This window comes from Macaca thibetana, chromosome 2 (assembly GCF_024542745.1).
Source record: "Macaca thibetana thibetana isolate TM-01 chromosome 2, ASM2454274v1, whole genome shotgun sequence".
NCBI lineage: Eukaryota > Metazoa > Chordata > Mammalia > Primates > Cercopithecidae > Macaca > Macaca thibetana.
In genome coordinates, this window is record NC_065579.1 from 120,696,122 (window position 1) to 120,714,519 (window position 18,398).

The 18,398-nt window shown below is 37.2% G+C and overlaps 1 protein-coding gene across 7 annotated transcripts in view; it reads left to right on the forward strand.

The window, feature by feature from the left end:
• SLC25A26 (solute carrier family 25 member 26) overlaps positions 1 to 18,398 on the forward strand; it is a 161,897-nt gene that overhangs the window by 116,838 nt on the left and 26,661 nt on the right. For 5 of the 7 annotated variants that reach the window (XM_050781311.1, XM_050781308.1, XM_050781314.1 and 2 more), the window contains one exon: positions 10,487 to 10,531. The exons of the other annotated variants lie outside the window; for them this stretch is intronic. In XM_050781311.1, coding sequence (XP_050637268.1) covers positions 10,487 to 10,531 — 45 coding nt within the window. The remainder of the gene's footprint in view (positions 1 to 10,486; positions 10,532 to 18,398) is intronic. 7 annotated transcript variants of the gene reach the window in all.

Here is an 18,398-nt window from a genome sequence, read left to right on the forward strand (position 1 = left end):
TGGATTGTTTTGGGAAAGTTGGGGTGGTGAGGAGGGAGGGAGGAAGGAAGGGGGTAGATGAGTAGGCAAGTAGGAAAGGAGGAAGCTAGGGAGCTGTTCACAGGACCTAACCACCCAACAAGCTGCTTTTTATTAATATTTTTCATGATTCTTTTCTAATTGTAATTTTGCATAAATGCACAGAGGATGTATCTATACAAATGATTTGAATATTAGATGAGAACCTTTCTTGTTCCTGGCTAGGTTTCAAAATTTTATTTTTTAGAATTTGGGAAACCATCAATTAAAACATCTTTGGTACCAGAAAAATTGATCAAAAATAGGGAAAGCCTGGATAAATAAGCATATGCCTTTGTTAACAAGGACATTTGATAAATTAATAAGTAAAATAAAATCTACCTTTTATTGTTATGTTTCTTGAGGCATTGGTCACTCATTTTTCCTCTCCCCTCTTTGTTGTTGTCTCAGTAAAGAGATGCTAAAATGTGCTGCTGAAAGGGAAGGAAAGTTGGGGGTGGGAAAGACAACGGAACTGTACACAGTGATGTCATTCTCAGCTGCAGGAAAAAAATCTTAAGGCAACCGGATTATATTTGATAAAAGATTAAAGTTGCATGCAAATTCTAACTAAGAACAGCTGTTTCCTGATCCTGTGCAAGTTCTAACATTTTGATAGGAATTCTGGTTTTGAAATTTCTGAGTCTTAAGTTTACCTTCCTCAACTACTGCATGGCTGTTTTCTTAAAGGACTTAAGTCAATACTGCTTAACATACTGGAAATGACTGTGAAGAACCGAAAATGAACTTCTTTGATTGCTTCTTACAAGAAGTTTTCAGGTTTCATAAACAAGAATCATTGTGATTGCCGAGTGACAATTTTAAAAATTGTGGTGTGATGCAGAGTTCATTCCAGGAAGCCAATGAAAAAATGGAACATATGTATATGTGTGTGTGTGTATAATTAGTAATAGATTTTTAAAAACTTTTCAGGTGTTCCTGATTTTATTAAGAACCTCAACTAGCAAAAATTGTTCCTTTTTAAAACTTTGTTTTTAGGTGAGGTACAATTTGTATCAACTGTGACATCATAATTTATATTTTGCTAAATCAGACATGTGTTGAAAAATCTTGATACCATAATTGCACTGCATCAGTAATGCTTACAGACTCCTGGAAGTAGGATGAAATCTAAAAGCAAATACTGAACTTTAGCTAGGGGATTGGTTTATATTGAATTTTGCATTACAATCACTCACTTCAACTGTGAAAGCTAGTGTGATTTTGTAATTTTCATTTTGATTGATTTTTTAAACTTGATACCTAAAAGCAGATTTCTTTGTGTTCTGATACACCCAGCCGTTCACACTGGGCGTTTTCTAAGGATGATTGTACTGTGGAAATGTTAACGCTGGGTCTTAGTCTACCATGTTAGTGTGAGGTATGTTGAGGAATATTTACAGTCTGTATGATACAGTTAGAATGTCCTACACATTAGAAATGATTGATTAAAATGAAATGATTGAACAAAGTTGTGTTTTATGAGGAAGAAAAATGGAAAGAACCCATCAATGAGGGATAGTTAAATATTATGAAATTCTGTGCATTAGAAAGAATGATAGATCTATTAATGTATTAACATGGAAATACTTAAGATAATGTTGGGGGAAAAAATCAAGTTTTGGAACACATACTAATGTTTAAAACAAACCCCCTGAAATTAAAACCTAAAACTAAATGCGTGGAGATAAATCAGAAGATTTATTCCAAATTGTTAATGACAGTTAACTTTGGTTGAACTTCTGTATATTAATTTTAATGCAAATGTAGTCATGCTTTACACATACACTTATTTTTTATTATGGATGTACACAAAGTAAATTGAATTTATTATATAATGAACCATGAAGTACCCATCACCAACCTGCAAAAGCTATCAATATTCTGCCGTTTTTATTTCATTTATGTCTACACTCATTCTTCACCTTGACTACTATTATATTTTTTACAGTACATTTTTAGGTAAAATTCATATATATTGAAATGCACAAATTATATATGTACACTTTTGACAAATGTATAGTTGTGTAATCCATATCCTTATGATATTGAATGTTTCCCTATTCACAGAAAGTTCTCTCATCTTCAGTCTCATTCTGCCTACCCAGTTTATTTTTGCCTTTTCTGGAATTTTATATGAATAGAATCATATAATCTGCACTCTTTTTGTTTCTTACTTCTTTTGCTCAGTATAACCTGTGCAAGGGTTGTCAATGTTACAGCAATATATCAATAATTTTTTTCATTGTGTTACTAATATTCCTTTATATGAATACACCACAATTTGTTTAGCCCTTCTCCTATTGATGGACATTAGTTGTTCTGATTAAAGCTGTTACGACATTCATGTATAAATCTTTTTGTGGACGTATATTATTGTTGCTCTTGGAGAAATACCTAGGAGTAAAATTTCTCGTTCAAATTAAAACCTGAGCGACCACCTTTGAAAGTTTTAAGTTCCCACCAGCAAAGTATGAAAGTTGTGGTTGCTCCATATCTTTTCTGTTGTTTGATTTTCTCAGTCTTTTGATTTCAGCCATTTTAGTGGATAATGGCACCTCATTGCAGTTTCTAAAAAAAAAAAAAAAATTAAAATTGTGGGAAAATTGCCACTACCATAATCATAAAATTTGCCATTTTAAACATTTAAAGTGTAAGATTCAGCATCATTAATTACATTCACAATGTTGTGTAACAGTCATCACTATTTATTCCTAAAACCTTTTTATCACTTCAGACAGAAAGGTTGTATCATTAAGTACAGAGCTTCCTGCTTACCCTTCCCCCAGCCAGGCTACAGCTTCGAATGCAGTTCCCCCACAAACAACTTCTAATATAGCTTCTATCTCTATGAATTTGCCTTTTCTAGATATTTCATATAATTATAATCATACATTATTCGTCCTTTTATTTTACCTGGCATGGTGTTTTCAGAGTTTATCCATATTGTGGCATGTATCAGAACTTTATACCTTTTTATGGCTGAATAATACTCCATCCCATTGTATGTATATACCGTATTTTATGTATTCATTTGTGTGTTGATGTACTTAGATTGTTCAGCTATTGTGACTTATACTGCAAGCTGGGATACTAGTGTCTGTTTAAGTCTCTTTTCAGTTATTTTGGCTGTATACCCAGGAGCAAAATTGCTGGATCATAAGGTCATTCGATGTTTAACTTTTTAAGGAACCATCAAATTGTTTTATCAATAGATTTTATTCAGTATTTCCCTGATGACTAATGATGTTGAATCACGTGCTTATGTTACCTATCTTCCTTTGTGAAGGGCTTGTTCAAGTCTTGTGCACATTTTAAAAATCAAGCTTTCTTTTTTAATGTTGAGGTTTGAAAGTTATTTTTATATTCTGAATGCAAGTCCTTTGTTAAATACACATTTTGCAAATATTCCACTCTGTGGCTTGCCTTTTTATTAGGTGTATACCTAGAAATGGAATTGCTGGATTTTATGCTGATTCTACTACTTAATTTTTTTGAGGAAGAGCCATACTGTTTTCAGGTGACTGCAGTCTTGCATATCCTTTGTTCACCAACAGTGAACAGGGGTTTCATTTTTTTCATACCCTTGCCAGCAAGGATATTTGTTATTTTCTGTTTTTGTTGCTAGTAGCCCTCCTAAAGGGTGTGAGTTTATATCTCATCATGGTTTTTATTTGTGTTTCCCTAATGATAGTGATGATAAACATCTCTTTATATGCTTGTTGTCTATTTGTGTATCTTCTCTAGAATAATGTCAATTTAAATCCTTTGCTCTTTTAAAATCTGGTTGTTTTGTTGAATTCTTTATATATTCTGGATATTAACCCCTTATCAGATACATGATTTGCAAATGTTTTCTCTTATTCCGTAGGTTGTCTTTTTATGCTGTTAATTGCATTCATTGATGCACATATGCTTTTAATTTTGATGTCCCATTTATTTCTTTTTGCTTTTGTTGCCTTGCTTTTTGTGTCATATCCAAGAAAATCATTGCCAAATCTAATGTTATGAAGATTTTCCCTGTGTTTTCTTCAGGGGGTTTTGTAGTTTTAGGTCTTATGTTTAGTTCCTTATTCTACTTTAATTTTTATATAGGGTATGAGGTAAGGGTCCAGATTCATTCTTTTTCATCTGGATATCCATTTTTCCCAGTGTCGTTTGTTGAAAAGATTGTCCTTTCACTGTTGGATGGTCTTGGCACCCTTGTTGAAGATTATTTGACGATATATGCAAAGCCTTATTTCTGGGCTGTTTTTTCACTGGTCTATTTGTCTGTCTTGATGCCACTACAACACAGTTTTGTTCATTGTAGCTACTTTTGAAATCAGAAAGTATGAGACCGCCAACTTTCATTGGGGTACCTTGAGGTCCACATGAATCTTGGTGGTGGATTTTGGATTTTTCTATTTGTGCAGAATATGCCATTGGGATTTTTCTTAACCTTTTGATGAGCAGAAGTTTTAAAATTTGATGTAAATTAATTTTTCAAAAGTTTTTTTCTTTTGTGGTTATTGTGTCTTGTGGTCCCAGAAATCTCCTTCTATCCACAGATCACCAGTTTGCACCTGTTTTCTTTTAAAAGCTTTATGGATTGAGCTTTTATCTTTAGGTCTGTGATCCAGCTCTCATTAATTTTTGTGTAGGGTTTTGAGGTTGGGGTCAAGGCTTATTTTTATCCTGTGGATATTCAGTTGTTTTAGTGCCATTTATTGAAATCATTGTTTATGAGCACTCTCCTCTATTTCATTGTTTTGTCTATCCTTACGCCTGGTTACTCTGATCACTGTTTTGATTATAGTGGTTTTAGAGTAAATCTTGAAATCAAATATTGTCAGTACTCCACCTTTCTTTCATCTTTCAAGATTGTTTTGGTTATTCTAGGTCCTTGGCATTTTTATGTAACTTTTAGAATTAGCTTTTGATACTATTGTAAATATAATTTTTTGTTTAAAAAAGTTGTTTTTCATTTATTTGCTGCTAGTATTTAGAAATTATGTTGGCGGGGAGAGAGAGAGAGAGAGTGTGTGTGTGTGTGTTGATTCCTTAAGATTCTCAGCAAAAACAATCATGTCATTTGTAAATGGGGACAGTTTTACGTCTTTTCAATCTTTGCTTTTTATTTCTTTTATATTTTTTTTCTTTTTCTTGCCTGATTGCATTGACTAGGACCTTCAGCACAATGTTGAATAGAAGTGGTGAAAATAAACATTCTTACGTTATTCATGATCTTAAGGGGAAAGCATTTAGTCTGTCACCACTAAGAATGATATTAGCCATACATTGTTGGAGGTATATTTTATCAGATTGAGGAAGTTCCCTTCCATTCTTATTTTGATGAGCATTTTTATCATAAGTTGGTGTCAAATATTTAAATACTTCTGAAAAACAGTGAAACTTGTTTCCAGGGCTTCAGAAGTATAGTGAATTACAGACTAATTTGACATTGTCATTATCTTCATTACAAAATAGTGTTATATAACTGGCACTCTAACATGTAAATTGATACATTAGGAACCAGTTCCATCTACACAAAATTACTGTGATGATTCTGTAGAATGTAGAAAAAGAAAATCTAATCATTACCTTCAGTGATAGCATTTATGACTAATGTACTGAGTTGTGTTTGGAGATACTCCTAATGCCCCTGACCTTGAAATCTGAAAGATTTACTTAAGAATCAAACTGCTCACACTCATATCCTTTTCTCTATTAGATTCTGTTGCTCGTTTTTTGTTTTTTTTTTTTTTAATGTTTTCTTTGGAAAGATGCTTTAGTTTTTATTAACCTAAGGAGTAATTCACTTTCAATTTTCCCCGTTTTAGGTTAATTTCTTTTATTGGGTATGTGCTCTTTTCCTTAGGTACAGTATAAATAAATGAACTGTAGTTGTTAAAAAAATCAGAATGTATTTACTATTGGAATTCTTTCCCGCTATGTTGAATACTAGCAGACTAGCTTTGAATGGTTCTCACTTCTGTTGTTGTTTTTTTAAGAATAATTATCACTTTGGTACAAGGAATTTTTAGGTCTTCAACTTCATTTGTCCTTGGTTACCCCTGGGGTTGAATTGGAAAAGGTTCAGAGTATTTAAAAGAATGGTTTTGTTGTCGGTGGGACAGTAGAATGGAAAACTCTAAATTAACCACTAGAATTTGGAAATTGTCATGCAAGAAAAAGGAGACTCTTCTGTGAATCACTTGTAGATCTCTTGAAAATTGCAGTGGGCCAGTCCTCGGATCCACTCTGCTATACATGGCAAGCCTACCAATTCCATGCTGTTCTTCATTCAACTAGAGGTCTTGCACACGGTTTCTGTGTTTTTTAAATCTATCGCTAGAGAGTTTTTGGTTATTTCTGCCAATTACAAAAGCTTTTACAGCTTTTTAAATGGATTTTCTTGGTCCTTAGGCTTCCTAGATCACCCATGGTGGCATTATGTTCATTGTAGCTTACAGTCAAGTCTTATTTTTTAAAAATGTATTGGTATTGTAATGTAATTTTTTAATTGAAAAATAGAATGTTAGGGCTAAATGATAACTTAGAAATCATATCTTCTGTCTCTTCAGTTGTATTATAACTCACTTTGCTATTAAAGGACCATTAGATTGCATTTATTTTAAGACCACAGGGTTAGAAGCATTGATTGGCTTCAAAGATAATTCTAGTCCCACACTTTGTGATAGGTGAAACGTGCTCATAATATAATTTTGTCTTTATTTCATTAGTGATGCCTAACTTGCCCTTCCTGTTTACCACACCCAGATTTCATTTTATCCCTATTTCACCTGGAATCCTCACATGCATTCTTGTATAGAATTATTTCTCTGTTTATTACTAAGTGGAATCCATGTTGAATTTTAGCAGGTTTCTTCCCCCTCCATCTGTGTCTTTGATGGTAGCTGGGTTTACTGCCACTCACTTATTAGTGCCCTGGGTCTTAACAACCTTATTCAAACAAAACATCTTAAATGGAGGCATTAAACAGGTCATAACAATGAGCCATTTTGTAACTTTAGGTGCAATAAAATGGGTATGTTGTGTTTTGGAATATAAGACCTCTGAGTACAGCTATTCATTTTCTTCATCTATAAAACATTTTAGAATAACAGCCTACATCTGTTTGGGGGTATAAAATTCCACGTTTTGAAGAAACATCACTGTTATGTAACTTCAAGGCAGACGTGGGGAGGGACCTTGCTTTCTGACGGGCCCGCGTTCTGTAGACGTTGGGAATAGTGTTTGTTTTAGCTATGGAGCTGTATTTGCTGGCAGCCCATCTTTCACATGTGTGGAACACATTTTCATTATTGTTTGTTCATATTGTAAATGACAACAAGTGTGTGATACAATTTTGACTTGAATATTTGAAAAATTTTCACACAGCAGGAATTTATGAGGGATATTTCACTACTAGAAGTCAGAAGCAAATTTAATTATTTAGGCATTTATAGCATATTTAATTACTTTAGACTGTCAATCTTGTTTTAGGGAGTAAAGCTGGGGTTTACTGTCGGCCCTCTTTTTAAAATAAATACCCAGTGGAATAGTACAGCCAACTGTTCCAAATGTGTGATTTTAAAATTATTTCTTTAAACTGAAGGAACAGCTCAGTGAGTAACTTTCATAGAGGAAATGGGCAAAATGTTTAATGATAGAATTCAAAATCTAAAGTATTAAGTACCAAATAAGTGTAGGTAACACTCAATGCAATTTGTAGGTGATTTTAATTGAGAAGTGAATGATGCTAACGTGGATCGTTAGAGTGAATTTTAAAGCTTTTTTCGTCTTATAAATGTGAAATATTTATCTTCCTACTAATCCATAATCATACTACCTGTCTTTTGGGGCATATTTTATTACATATTATAGAGTTTAAAAAATTTAGAAAAGCTTTTAGAAACCTATTACACAGTCAAGTTATTGTTTTGATAATTAATTGGAAATATAACACTTGAGTTTCAGAACGGATGGTGTCAGATGCTTTTATGTTTTTGTGACAATAAAAAACTAAATTTAACTACTGTTAGGGAAATTTGACTTTCAGGGTGGGCTGGCTGCCTGTTTATGATGATAACAAACTTCTCTGAGATTCTAGCTTGTCAAACTAGCCCAGGCTGTTGACATTGATCTTTTTTCTCGTTGACATTTCCTTCCTGAATGGTAGACAGATTTTCTTTCTGTGGTCACTGTCTGTCAAATTTGGGGCCATCATTTGCTGTAGCTGAGTAAGACAGATGATGCTAATATTTAAATTTCTGATTAAATATAAATATTTAAGAAATAACAATGCCAGGCCAAGGCGGGTGGATCACCTGAGGTCAGGAGTTCGAGACCAGCCTGGCCAACATGGTGAAACCCCGTCTCTACTAAAAATACAAAAATTAGCCAGGTGTGGTGGCACATGCCTGTAATCCCAGCTACTTGGGAGGCTGAGGCAGGAGAATTGCTTGAGCCTGGGAGATGGAGGTTGCAGTTAGCTGAGATCGTGCCACTGTGCTCTAGCCTGACCGACAGAGCAAGACTGTCTCAAAAAAACAAAGAAAGAAAGAAAGAATGCCCTCAATTCACGTGAAGGTAAATACCCATTAATTCCTCTGAAACTGGGACATTACAGCCACGCCTACCCACCCACATGTAGTAGTGATAGTGATAATGTTCAAAGTCCACATTTACTTTTCCCTTGCAGCTGGGCTGCCTGTGCAATGCCAGTACTGGGCCCATGGCGTGTGCGTGCCCATGGGCATCACCACCACCAGCACTGGTCCCCTGGGCTGTGACTGGACATTACTTCAGCTGCTGGGTGGGGTCCACTGGTGTTAAGACATTTTTATCTTAGGAAATATGACATGGGTGTCTTAAGTTTGAATTTCAGAAAATTAATAACAGATTGTACTGTGGGTGAATTTATATGCAGATAATTTAGATGTCTCCTGGGGATAGTGGTAGTTAGACAAAACTCTAGAGTCAGATTGTCTGGGCTTCTTACCTCCTAACTGCCTTTAGGCAAGTTACACAGCGTCTTTGAACCTCATTCTCGTCAACTATAAAATGAAGGAAGTAATACTACTAAACTGTCTCAGCATGCGTTATGAGGATTCAGTGAAATGAAGCTTACAGAGTGCTTATTTGCAGATATCTGGCACATGAGAAGTGTTGGTGGTTCTAGCCCTTACTGTTAGACAGCTCATTGTAAATACCTAACTCTAAGTGTAGCGATTCTCTTGACCGCTCATACTTCATTACTACAGATGACTCCCCTCCCCAGCTGTGCCTGGGACTTGATCAGCGCTCAGACCCACATCCCGCTGTGTTTTGTTAGAACCTCTCCAGTCCCCCAGCATTGACTGACTTGGTGATCCTTCCTTGAGGGGTGTGGGCTTCCCACTCCCACACTGGCTGCTCCGTTCCTGGAGTCCTGTTTCTCAAGTTTGACTCTTGTAGGTAGCTCTGTCTGCTTCCTCTTTCTTCCCTCCAGCTACCCTTGCCCTCCAGCCTCCTCCCTCCTCTTTTCTCCCTCTTCTTTCCTTCTCTGCCCTCTGTTTTCTGTCTTCTGTCCTCCTCCTCTCTGCCCCCGCACCCTCTACCTCCCTGCTTTTGTTCCCCTTTCCTGCTTCCTTTTTTACCCGCCTCTTTTCCTCTCTCTACTTTTTCCTTTTCTTCCACTCCTTTCTCTCTCCTCTTCTCTTCCTGCTCCCTCTTTCCTCTCTGTTGTTTCCTCATTCCCCTAACACTTTCCCCCCTACCTTACCTTTCTTCTCTCTCCTCTGGGTTTCTCCTTTAAATCCTAACACTTTGCCTGCTAAGGAGTAGACAGCCTTGGCTCTTAAGCACAGAAATGTCAAGTCCTAAAGTGTTTTCATTATGCTGGGAAATATTTATTTTGTCATTTCAGTAGCCAGACTGTTGTGCTTCTCCTTCCATTTCAAAGGGGCTTCACAACATCATTTTATGTCCCTTGGGCTCAAAACTTAGAAGATCACCAGGCTCAGTGGCTCACGCCTGTAATCCCAGCACTTTTGGAGGCCAAATCAGGTGGATTGCTTGAGCCCACGAGTTTGAGAACAACCTGGGAAACATGGTGAAACCCCATCTCTAAAGAAAACATACAAATATTAGCTGAGTGTGGTGGCGTGTGCTTGTAGTCCCAGCTACTCTGATGGCTGAGGTGGAAAAATCTCGTGAGCCTGGGAGGTCGAGGGTGGTGATCTGTCAGCCTAAGTGACAGAGTGAGACTTCATCTCAGCAAAAAATGAAAATCCACAGGCCACAGTTTAACTCTTTTTCTAAACATTATGTCTACTATAACTGTGAATTTGTTTGATATTAGCTTTGTTGTAAAGTTGAAGTAATAATTACAGGCTCGTATAGTCATACAGGCAAACTTGGCTCTTTTTTGCCTAATTTATTTGATTTTTTTTTCTCTCTTCAGATTCCTTTTTCTCTGGTCCAGTTTCCCTTATGGGAGTCCTTAAAAGTAAGTTTCTCAATCTTCACATAAAATTTATCTCTAATTATAACATACCTAATAGTTTGAGTGTGAAAGAGTAGAACATAATGTTGACTAGAAGTTCAGCAACCGAAACCTATTAGCAGTTGAAAATATATTTTATGTGTGATTTACATGCAATTTCAGCCTTTTAAACTTGTTCAGGTGGCTGTGCTCCTAGGAAATAGGCATAGCAGGTGGCACTGAAATCCATAGATAATAAAAAAACTTAGCTTTACTTTTTTCCATATTGCCATTCTTTCTTCACCGTTAAATTTCATTTTGCTTTGGGTGTGTGTGTGTGTTTAGAAGTCAAAGACTAACAGTGAGGGTAAATGGGAGAGGACAAATGCAAAGCCTTGAATACTTAAAGACTAAGAAGGACCAGCTCCCCCAGCACCCTATATAAGGACCACTCGGATGGGGAGCAGCAGGGTCTCAGGGCTCTGACTGTCCCTTCCATCTTGGTTGCTCACTCCAGCCAGGACTAGGAGCCTCCAGAGGGAAAGAGCAGAGTGTGGTGAGTTGTGAGACAACCTTGGGGAAGGTCAGTGAGCTATTTATAAAAAACAACATGTTTTAACCATTAAGGACATGGACATGGGCAAGTATTTCATGAGGAAAACATAAAAAGCAATTGCAACAAAAGCCAAAATTGACAAGTGGGATCTAATTAAACTAAAGAGCTTCTGCACAGTGAAAGAAACTACCGTCAGAGCGTTCAGACTGTCTACACAACGGGAGGAAATTTTTACAACCTATTCATCTGACAAAGGTCTAATATCCAGAGTCCACAAGTAACGTAAACGAATTAAAAGAAAAAAACAATCCCATTAAAAAGTGAGCGGAGGACATGAACAGACACTTCTCAAGACTTTCATGCAGCCAACAAATACATGAGAAAAAGCTCAACATCACTGATTATTAGAGAAATGCAAATCAAAACCACAGTGAGATACCATCTCACGCCAGTCACAATGGTGATTCTTAAAAAGTCAAGAAACAACAGATGCTGATGAAGCTTGGGAGAAAAGGGAACACTTTTACTTTTGTTGGTGGGAATGTAAATTAGTTCAACCATTGTGGAAGACAGTGTGGCTATTTCTCAAAAGACCTAGAACCAGAAATACCATTTGGCTCAGAATCCCATTACAGGGTATATACCCAAAGGAATATAAATCATTCTGTGATAAAGATACATACATGCGTATGTACATTTCAGCACTATTTATAATAACAAATACATGGAATCAACCCAAATGCCCATCAATGATAGACTGCATAAAGAAAATGTGGTACATACGCACCATGGAATAGTATGCAGTCATAAAAAAGGAATGAGATCGTGTCCTTCGCAGGGACATGGATGGAGCTGTAAGCCATTATCCTCAGCAAACTAATGCAGGAACAGAAAAACAAACATTGCGTCTTCTCACTTGTAAGTGGGAGCTGAACAAGGAGAACACATGGACACAGGGAGAAGGACGACACACAATGACAGGGGCCTGGGAGGGAGAAGGAGAGCATCAGGAAAAATAGCTAATGCGTGCTGGGCTTAATACTTAGGTGATGGGTTGATACATGCAGCAAACCACCATGGGACACATTTACTTGTGTAACAAACGTGCACATCCTGCACACATACCCCGGAACTTGAAAAACAACAACAACAAAACACATTTTAAAAAGCCTATATTCAAAACATGCAGAGGCGTTGCATTGGTTTTTCACCTTCTGGTGCGGTGATACTGAAAACTGTGGGCTGTGATATGAATTGTGTGGGTCTTTGTCAGCATTTTAAAGACAATAATAAAGAAGAATATAGTAGAGGGCATCTTAAATGGTAAGAGTAAGTCTTATTTTGTAAGACCTCAGTGTTATGTATGCATGCACACACACATGTATCTGTACTAGGTTGCAATGTAAAATGTATTTCTCGCTGTGGATAGTGGTCCAGAAACTTTGAAAGCCCTTGTTCTAGTGAAGATGTCATAAATGACCAGGCCATAAAATAATCTAGGTAGGCATTAGCTAATACAAAAATAAATAAATTACTCTCACAATTTTATAGATTTACTAGTCATGGAGTGCTCATACAAAATGCCTTTTGAGGAGTATCATAAAAATTATTTGGGCTTAGAAATAAATTGTTGAGGTTATATACTAAATGATACTAAATTGAGGAAAAACAGTCATTAGCAAAGTAAATTATGGGATGTTAGGTATTGAGAAGTATTTCTTATAAGTGATCTGATTTTAAGGAGGAGTATTGCTCATTTAATACAGTTTTTTGGCTCTTTTGTTGTTTTGTTTGTTTTACCATTTCCTATGTGGTGCGTGGTGAAAATAGAGTTCTCGGGCAGTGTTTCAGGTCATGATGTAACAGCTATCCAATGAGAAGGTCACATTCCATTAGCATAACAGCTCTCCTTTTTAGTGTGTGACAAAAGAACAATGAAGCCAACAGCTGTCCAGCAAACAAGACTTACTTTATTAGTGTCTCAATAACCAGCATTCACACAGCTTCTGCACACTCTAACATCCTTATGCCCTAACTCTGCAAAGGAATGTTTCGAGGCCTAAAGAAGGAAAAAGCATAGTGTTTATTTCTTTTCAATATTAAGGACATTTGTAGAATTCTAGCTAGTTAAGAAATGTCCAGAATTTTTCAGAGTAATCATAGATGACAATGCTGTGATTTAAAAATTCTCTTTGAGCAAATGTTAAGATGCTGCAATTTTTTTTTCTATCCAGTCAGGTTTCTTGAGGAATACTTTGCATATGATAAAATTCACCCTTTATACATGTACATTTTTATGAGTTTCAATAAATGTTTATAACCACCACCATAACCAAAATAGAGTATTTCCATCAACCCAGAAAGTTCCCTCATGCCGCGTTGTAGTCAGTGCCCTTCCTCTACCCACAGCCCCTGTGAGCCACTGTTCTGTAGTCTTCTGTTTTCCAGAACATCATAGAAATAGATACAGGGTACTATTATACCATCTTATGCTTTGCTTTTTTTGCTTAATGTAATATTTTTGAGATTCTTTCATGTTGTTGCTTGTACTGGTAGTTTGTTTTATTTTACTTTGTAGTATTCCATATGTGTATAGATATGTTACAATTTATTCACTAGTTTATACACATTTGACTTGTTTTCCAGTTTTTGATGATTATAAATAAAGCTGTTGTAAATATTTGCATATAGTATTGGTAGGGACATAGGTTTTTACTTCTCTAGGGTAAGAGGCCAGGAGTAGCATCCCTGGGTCATACAGAAGGCATATGTTTAATTTTTTAAGAAACAAACTGTCAAGGTGTTTTCAAAAGTGGCTGTACCAGTTTGCATTCCTACCAACAGTGTATGAGAGTTCTAGTTGCTCTACATCCATGTCATTTCTCGTTACTATTAGATTAAAATTTTTTTTCCAGCCATTCTAGTACTTGTGAATTGGTATCTCGTTGGGGTTTTAATTTCTAGTTCCCTCATGACTAAATAATGTTGAGCATCTTTTCATATAATACTGTTTTTTAAACATCTGAATGTACAATCACAATACTTTTGTAGAAGTAGACAATTTTTGGAGCTTTTTAATTTTTGTGTTTACAATTTTATCTGTTTAAATTTGAGTTTGCAGTTATAGAAGGAGATTATATTATATGAAAGAATTTCTCCACTGTGTTTATTTGTGTTTATGTGGGAATACCATTCAGGGAAGTTCTTCTTAGCCAAGACTAGCAGATTGCATACATATGGCACTGCAGGGAGTAAGGGGCTGGAGGTGGTAGCCACTGTTATCTTAAATTCAACTCTGTCTAAAATAAAAGTCATCATCTTTCTTATAAAATCATGTCTTCCCGCTGTCTCCCGTTTCTATTAATCAGTATTCTCCTGGCCACCTATTCTCAAGTCTCCGATTAAAATTTGATTCCCGTGTTTCTCTTTCTCCATATCACATTACTCAACAAATTTTGTTGACTTGACTGTTGGGAATTTGTGGCCACATTTCACCTGATTCTTAGTGCCTTACGCTTGCCCACATCCTGGTAGGTTCCCTTCTTTCTCATCCATTCTACATTTTGGATGTGTCTGATCTTCCTTAAACTTCTCTTTCAGTAACACTTAGGTTCTCAGGAACATATAACTTTCTAAAACTCTAAAACGTGAAGTTCTTGGAATTCAGGGTTCTCCACACTGTGTCCTTGACTGGTTTTTTGAGCTTCTACCCTATACTGTGTGTGTGTGTGTGTGTGTACAAAATTCTTTCTCTCCAGCCAGAATAGCCTCCTTACTGCCTCTGAATATGTTCTCCCCTTCCTTGTTCTCTGACTCCTTTCTGAAGTATGCTTCCAAGGAGCCAAAAGAGATGCCGCATTCAAAGCTCAGTTCAGTGTTTGATCTCCTGCTTGAAGTCTTCTAATCGAGGCCTTGAAGAGTTGCCCTTACCACAGATTTGTCTGTGTCACTGACTCGTATTTAATCACCCACCATATTGTGTTTAAAACATCTTAACAGTGTTCGGATAAGGCCTTAACCCCTTCAATTTACAAATAAATGATACCTGCTGTCATTGCACCTCTGGTACCTGTCTACTCTGAGCTGGACATGGTTGCATTTCACAAGAATGCAAAGATGAATAAGAAATGGCTTAATGCCCTTGAGGAGCTGAGAGTCGATCAGAGCAGCACACAACTCGCTGATACCTTTAATGTGTCTCTAAGTGCAGAATACTCGCTACCCAAATCCTGTGTTACTATGCTACATCATTTCCTTTGTTTTTCTTTTCTGTATTATACTTTATGCTTACAAAAGCATATTTTAGATGAAAGAGGACAAGACGCCATGAAGAGATGGGGAAGCAAAAGCAGTAGTTTATCATATCCAAAGTCTTAGAGAAGATAATTTTCCTTGAAGATTGATATTTACTTTGGAACTTTCTGGCAGCCCAACAAGAAGAGAAGCATGATAGATTTCATGGTTTTTATTACCTGACAAAGACCTGTAGCTTGTTATTTTATCTTATCCCTCGGCTTTGGATACCATCTTTCTACCACCTTGCATGTTTATAGCCCCTTCCTCTGAGTGGCAGCCTCGGATGACCAGCTGCCTAGTTGACATCCTAACTCAGGATGTTTCTGGGTGGCTAGGTCAGAACAGAACTGTCAGTTTTCAGTTGCCTTCTTCCCAATCTGTTCCTTCTTAGTTGTCCGCTTCTCAGTAAATAGCACAGTTGTCTTATGCTTGCTCAAATAGAAACTTAAGAATGATTCCAGAGTTCTGTCCTTTATCCCTTATCATCTAGGCCATCAACAAGTTCGCTGTTCTAGTTCAAGCCTCTGACACCCCTTGTTTGAATTGCTCCACTGGTCTCTCCAATGGTCTCCCTCATTTCCCTCAGGCTTTCCCAAAATATCTTCACACAGCAGCCAGAGTGATCTTTTAAAGAAATGAATTAGGTCAGGCGCAGTGGCTCACGCCTGTAATCCCAGCCCTTTGAGAGGCTTAGGCTGGAAGATCACCTGAGCTCAGGAGTTTGAGACCAGCCTGGGCAACATAGACTCCATCTCTATAAAAATTAAAAAAAAAAAAAAAGATTATCTGGGAGTGGTGATGCACACCTGTAGTCTCAACTATGTGGGAGGCTGAGGTGGGAGACTCACTTGAGCTCACAACCTGGGCAACAGAGTGAGACCCTGTTTCTTAAAAAAATACAATAAGAAAAAGAAAGAAATTAGACCATACCATTCCTTGCTAAAACCTGTCAGTGGCATCTCTTTAAAAGAAAAATAAACCCAGAGCTTAAGCTCCGGGTGACAAGGCCCTGTGTAATCTGGCCTCTGTCTGCCTCAGCCTTACCCCATGCCACTCACCCGCTGTGCCCAGCCACGCTGCGCTGACTGTGCTGCTGCCTACCACCTCCCCTCGGTTTGTTTGTTTGTTTGTTGTTGAGATGCACCAGGGCCTTTACATCTGTAGATCTCCCTGCTAGAAATATTCTTTCTTCCTTCATTCTATATACATCATTTTTATGTGTGTGATCATTTTTTTAATTTTAATTTTTTCATATTTTTAAAAACTAATATCTGTATATTTAAGGTGTGCAGCATGATGTTTTGAGATATATAAATAGTGTATATATCTTTACTGAGTGTCTACTATGTGCCAGGCATTTTCCAGGATCTGGGGATACAGTGATGAAGAGGACTGACACAAATAACTGACCCCATGGAGCATTCATTCCAGCTCTTTCCCTAGGCCTCTCTCCATCCCTCTTCCCCATTCCTCTCTCATGTCTCCTCTTTCCCCATTCCTTAGGCTTTAGATCACATGTCACCTCAGAGAGACATTCCCTGTCTACCACTCTCTAAAGTAGGACTTTCCCCTCCTCCCTCCTCTGTAATCATAACACCTATTTATTTCCTTACTGGTATTTTAATAACTTAGTTTTTTTAGTTATGCACTTACATCATTGGAATGATTCTTCACTACATCCGTGGTGTGATGAGCAGACACTGTGTGCCAGGCTCTGGGCTAAGCATGATGCATTCATTACTGTCATCTTCACACCACACACAACCCAAAGAGGTGGGCCTTGTTGTTATCCCCACCTTAAAACCAGGGAAGCACGGCTGGAGGAGATTGTCTTTCACCTGGTAGCCTGAGCACCTTTTACTGTGTGCTGCGTGGCAGACGGGGAACTCAGGTTAGCAGGTGATTTTTTTAGTGATGGTAACAGCCATAATAAAAGCAAGAACAGCCACCATTTTTCAAAGATACAATGTGCCAGCAGTGTAGTAACACTTTCCACACATCTTCTCCTGTTCATCTTCATGACAGTTCTGTGAGGTAGGTGCTGGTCTGGTCTTCGTTCTGTAGATGTGAAAACGGAGGGAGAGTTAAAATGCCTTGCCCAAGGCCATGGGAGTACTAAGGGGTACAGCCAGGATTTGAACTCAGGCTCAGATCTAACTCCAAACTTGATATTCTTAATCACTTTACATGTAATTATGCACACCACACATGATGTCTTCCATAATGTTTTTGCAGTTTTGTATACTCAAAAGTTGATAAAAAGTTTAGGTCATATTTAGTCCACTCATTGAAGGCATTTCTGTAAATTGCATTGATTCCTTAACTTGGTGACATGTAGCTTAGGAAAGTCTGGCCAGCATATTTCTTAGACCACCTCTCCCAAGCATCCATTGCATCTGCTGAGCTTGGGCAGGGATTAAACTGTGCTCACTGAGTCAGTTCTCAGCGACCAACCACGGAGAGCACAGATAAGTTCACAGTTAAGGAGTTCAGCCAGAACCGCATTTTCCACGTGCTTGTGTTTAACTCCCCACAGGACAGTGCTTACTGGAGTAAGGAACTGTGTCTTCTGTTTATTCTTTATGGTTCTGTCTTTTACACAGCAGGTGTTTATGTAACTATTTGCTAATTGTTTGAAGGGTAGCATTCTTTTCCAGGTTGAATGCAAAGTTGGATAACTGTATCTAGATTAACTGTTTTATTTATACATTCTTTTAGAGGTATGTTCACAGCCATAAAAGAGTTTTCCCTTTTTAACCATACAGATTTTTTCTTACCAAGCTTTAAGTCAAAAGTAAGCATATTATGAAAGGATATGATAAAATTTCCTATGAGAATGCATTTTTTTTTTCTATTTTCTTAGTGTGAGACATCAGTTTATATTGCAGTGTGGAGAACTGTTAAGAATACTGTCAGGTCCGAGTGATTTTGCTTACAGCTATAAGGTGTTACACAGCAGTAGCTAGATAAGATGTAATCTTTAAGCTAAGCAGTATTTAAAGCAAAATGAAAAGAAAATCAGTTTGGTGTTGTAAGACA